Here is a 5,090-nt window from a genome sequence, read left to right on the forward strand (position 1 = left end):
GTGGGTGTTGCCTTCTGACACACTTCCGGTGATGTCAGGGGGTGTGGCATATGCAAATAAGTCATGCTAATGAGTTATGCTAATGAGCTCCTGCACCTCTTTTTCTACAAAATGACCCCTGGTAAGCCCCAATAACTGAATTGGGATTGATTTAGGAGTAGCTCACAAAGTAGGATTTTTGCTCACAAGACTCCACAGCTTAATGGGAACATAGGTTGCAGGTATGTAGGCCTCTCTTTCGGCTCTGCTCCTGCAGAGTGCAGGGGGCTGGACTAGATGACCTGCAAGGTCCCTTCCGACTCTTAACATCCTATGATTCTATGACTCATGAAAGCTCCCCCCCTGCCACTGATTTTGTCGTTCACACCGAGGCGTTGGCGTCAGGCCTTCTCAATGGGGGAGCTTCTCAGCGCCCTGGACTGTCTCAGCCCAGCTACATCTCCTCCAGAAAGGCCCTTGATGATTAAAACCCATTTACACAGATAGCGCGGGTGCTGCCGCTTGCCGAAGGGCAAAGTTGCTTGTTGCAATAAAGATTCGGGTGGGTCGCCACGTTGGTCTGAAGCAAGAGAACAAAGTTTGAGTCATGGGGCACCTTGAAGACCCAACAGAGTTTCATTTTGAGGAGTAGAAGCCTTTGTGTGCGTGCACGCTTTTTCAGATACCAGTATCTTCTCGAGTAGCTTCAGATATTCAGGCTTTGTTACGTTGCGCAATCAAGGCTCCGCTCCTGTGCTCTCCCGCAGGAAATGACCCCTGGTGATAAAAAATGACAATAACATTTAATAATTCCTATGAACATCAATTTGTATGTCAATTAAAACTTAAGAAGTTAAGCTGGAACTATTTGAAGGAAGCAAAAAAAGAAGAAGTTAAGCCGTATCAAGAGGCTGACACCTTCCAAAACAATAGGGCTACTCCTGAGGATGATGGGTGAAATGAGTGTATAACCGGGTGCTCATTGAGGATGTTGGACTTTTCCTTGAGAATGTTAGAATTTCCTGAGCCGGGTCATTTCCTGCAGGAGCACACAAGAGCGAAGCTCCGGCAGTAAAGAGCCCAGGGGGCGGGCACATGCAACAAGCCTTACCCCCTGCTCCCAGCAGCCCTCAGTCAGAGCAAGAAGCAGCCAGGTAAGCTGCAGAGCCCCCCACCCCCGCCCCCCCAGTCCAAAACAGTCCAATGGCACCTTTAAGACCAAGTTTTATTCAGGTACAAGCTCTCCCTCCTCTGCGAGGACAGAGCTGCACGTCCCCCACCCCCCATAGCTAGCAATCCAAAAGAGTCCAGTGGAGCCTGAGCGGTGGGTGTTGCCTTCTGACACACTTCTGGTTATGTCAGGGGGTGTGGCATATGCAAATGAGATATGCTAATGAGCTCCTGCAGCTCTTTTTCTACGAAATGACCCCTGTCCTGAGCAATATTGTAAAAGTTTTAATCAGTATACAAATTGATGTTCATAGGAAATATTACATGTTATTGTCGTTTTTGTCACAGTGTTTCTGTAATCCCTTCTTTGGTTCACCCACATGGAGGTTGGCAAGCGTACCACTTCGGCCCCCTCCCCAATGCTCACCACACCGTATCTTCATGCCCCCCCCCCACAGATGCTGTCTTTCCAGCCTGTCTCGACAAGGGGCACAATGAACAGGAGTTCTTGGAAATCTTCTGCAGCCAGGATTTCGGTGAGCTTCCTCTGTCGTAACGGCGGTTGGCCGGGGGTGGGGGGAGGTTGGGGCCAGGATCGGGGCCGCTAGACAGTGGCCGGCTCGAGGAGCAGAGAAGCGACACCGGCAACTATGGGGGAGGGTCTGGTTGCCAATTCTGGACAAAGAAATTCCTGGAGATGTGGAGGGAGTGGAATCTGGGGAAGGGAAGCGACCTCAACAGGGATATAATGAGGAATTTCAGACAGACGATATAATCCGGAAGAGGAACGGTTCCCAAACGGTTTCTGGTCTGTCATTTCAAACGGAACCGTTTTAGAACCGGTTCCCTACTGGAATATATTTGTAATTTCACACACAAACGCTTCTGTCCCGTTTAGGAAACGGGGCTGAAGCGTTTTACCTGTCAACCGCTTCCAAGTACTCTTCAGTTTCCTCTTCCGGTTCCGATGCGCTTTTCCCCGCCATTTTTCGCCCGTGCGAGCAATCTCCGGCTTTTTTATTTTTTGAAATGTTCGCGTTAGAGCGCTATAGCATCATAACGGTATAACGCAACAGCATTATATCAACCCCATTGGAATGCCAGGAGTGTTGTGTTATAGCGCTATAGCGCTCTAAAGCGAACGTTAATTTTAAAAAAAACAGAGATCACCCGTGCGGGCGAAAAACGGTGGGGGGAAAGTGGGAAAAAGCGGTGCAGTCTGAAATGGCAAACCGCTTCAGATCCAGCTCTTTACCGGAAGGGGAAAGCCATGTGTGAAATGGCAGCGCTATACCGGTTTACTCCACGACGGATCAAAAATGGCTTCAAAACGGCTTCAAAAGGGGTAATGTGAAATTCCTCACTGTCATAGAATCCATCCTCCATCTCAGCCATGTTCTCCAGGGGGACTGGAAGTCAGTTATAATTCTGGGAGCTCTCCAGGTCCCACCTGGAGGCTGGCAACCCAGAAGGTAGAGGTAGAACTGGAGTGAGCCCCGGGCCACTGCTAAGTTTGTCTGCTGTGGGTTGGGAAATACCTGAAGATTTTGGGGGTGGAGACTGGGGAGGGCGGGGTTTGGGGCATGATCCCAGCAGCAGGAACTCATTAGGATTGGCTACATTAGGGGTGTGTGGCCTAACATGCAAAGGAGTTCCTGCTCCAAAAAAAAGGCCCTGGGTTTTGACCACAGACAAGGTAAACAGAATAAGAAGCAAGAGGTGGGTGTGGCTGGATGACCACACTTCTGGTAACACGGGGGTGTGGCCTAATATGCTAATGAGCTGTGCTGTCAGAGGTGTGGCCCAATATGCTAATGAGTTCCTGCTGTTGGGTATGGCCTGCTATGCTAATGAGTTCCTGCTGGGCTTTTTCTACAAAAAGAGCCTTGGTAGCAACTATGCACGGCTGGCTTCACTGTCGCATTCACTTTTCGCTTCTTCAGATCGCTGGTATTCTTGGCTGTGGAATGAAATGCAAACTTAACCAATCTCCTTAAACCAGTTTTCCAAGTCAACAATCACCCCACTGACATATTTTCTTTCTGCCAAACAGGCTTCTACAATAATAGCAGAAAGAAAACATGTCAGTGGGACGACTGGATTTGGAAAACTGGGATTTGGAAAACTGGGGAGCCGGATCCAGTTTGGCACCCTAAGGTCCGGCCCACGCTGTAGGCGAATGTTTAGTTCGCCTAGTGGGTGAGCCAGCCCTGCTTGTATTTGTAAATTATTAAAGGAGTGTTTATATACTGATACAACCACCTGGAGGTTAGCAACGAAAGGAGTTCACGGGAAGAGCTGTTAGGACAAGACAAAATACAACTGTGAAATATATAAGAAAAGCTATTACTTGTTTATACTTCTGAAATTTTCTTTAAAGCCACATACGTGGGGGGGGGGAATCAAACGGTTGCACTATTCTCATAAGGAATTTGACTGAAAATGTAAACGAGGAATATCTCCCAAACTTTGAAAAAGCATGAATTGCCGAGTAATAGTTTTCGTTATATATTTCATGGCTGTGTTTTGTCTCATCTTACCACCTTGGAGGTCGGCAGCCCTAGCAACTGCTGACAGTCCACCCTTCTCCCCCCCCAGCGCTGAAGATGAGCATCCGATCCGTGTCCGCCGTGGAAGGCGACCTGAAGGTGGTGGCGGAAAGCCGGGGCCGGACTCTGTACAGAAAGGATGGCTGGTCCGAGGAGGAGCTGAAGAAGCCGGTCCTGTGGCTGGCCGGCGGAGAGGCCTGTGCTTGCCAGGAGCTGGCGGGGCCGGGGGCCGTGGTCCTTGCCATGGGGCGCCGGGGCGCCGGTCGGCTAGTCATCTCGTGGGTCAGGAAGTGGCGGCACGGAGAGAAGGAGATGAAGAAGTTCTCCCGGGCCGTGCGGAAGCTGCGGTGCTAGGGGCCACCTCCCTTCCCGCCACACCCGCCACACCCGCCACTGATTTTCCTGTGAAAAGCCAAGAAATTACTTCCCTCCTGGCTCCGACTCAGGCCTGTAGCCAGGGTTTTTTTAAAAAAGTCGGGGGGCATTTAAATTTCTTAGGGGGCACTGGCTCATCGAATTAAAGGAACACCTGGCTCCTTCCCTGCACCGGCTGCTGCTTGGGGGCCCTGGGCTGGATTGGAAGTCAGGGGGGCCTTGCCAGTAAGTCAGGGGGCCTAGCCCCAACGTGCCCCACTGCAGCTACGGGCCTCCTTCGACTCCCCAACATCTGCCTCAACCCGGCTGGCCCGATCTCATCCGATCTCAGTAGCTAAGCAGACTCAACCCTGGATAGTTCTCGGATGGGAGGTCACCAAGGACGTCCATGGTCGCTACGCAGCGGCGGGCCATGGCGAACCCACCTCTGTACAACTTTTTGCCCTAACCTGGATGGCCCAGGCTAGCCTGATCTTGTCAGCTCTTGGAGGCTAGCTCACACTCACTCAGCTTAGAGGGAACACTGGTTGCGTCTCAGCATTGAGAGGGAAGGTGCACATTATGCCCCCAACAGCGACCCTGGGACGTTTCTATCCAATGAGCTTGGGGGGGGGGAGGTGTACAGTTCTCCCTTCCCCGTTGCAGCCTTACAAGGCAGACCCGTAGCCAGAAATTTTGGGTTGGTGGAAGATAAAATGTTGTGGGGGGGGGGGGGGGGCCATGCTTTCCCTGAACTCCAAGCGGCGAGTTCAGGCGCCACTTGGAATTCAGGGAAGGCGTGCAGCTGCCCCTCCCCCCCTCTCCCTGCAAGATTTAAAGGGCCTTCCAGCTGATTGGTGGGCCACCTGCTCCCGCCGATCAGCTGGAGGGCTCTTTTAATGTCGGGGGAGGGGAGATGGGCCGCAGCAGCTGTTGCGGGGCACGTCTGACGTGTGAGCGGGCAGAGCCCCGGAATGCCCCGCTGTAGCTGCCGGCCTGTTACAGTGACCCATCGGGGTGACCCAAGGTCACCCAGTG

The 5,090-nt window shown here is 51.9% G+C and overlaps 1 protein-coding gene across 1 annotated transcript in view; it reads left to right on the forward strand.

The window, feature by feature from the left end:
- The window catches only part of LOC107106364 (secreted frizzled-related protein 2-like), an 11,163-nt gene extending 7,111 nt beyond the window's left edge, over nucleotides 1-4,052 (forward strand). Inside the window, exons 4-5 of the mRNA XM_015406499.1 lie at nucleotides 1,608-1,685; nucleotides 3,748-4,052. Of these exons, the coding sequence (XP_015261985.1) occupies nucleotides 1,608-1,685; nucleotides 3,748-4,052 (383 nt within the window). The remainder of the gene's footprint in view (nucleotides 1-1,607; nucleotides 1,686-3,747) is intronic.
- The last annotated feature ends 1,038 nt before the right edge of the window (nucleotides 4,053-5,090 follow it).

This window comes from Gekko japonicus, unplaced genomic scaffold (genome assembly GCF_001447785.1).
Source record: "Gekko japonicus isolate JY-2015 unplaced genomic scaffold, Gekko_japonicus_V1.1 scaffold5064, whole genome shotgun sequence".
Lineage (NCBI taxonomy): Eukaryota > Metazoa > Chordata > Lepidosauria > Squamata > Gekkonidae > Gekko > Gekko japonicus.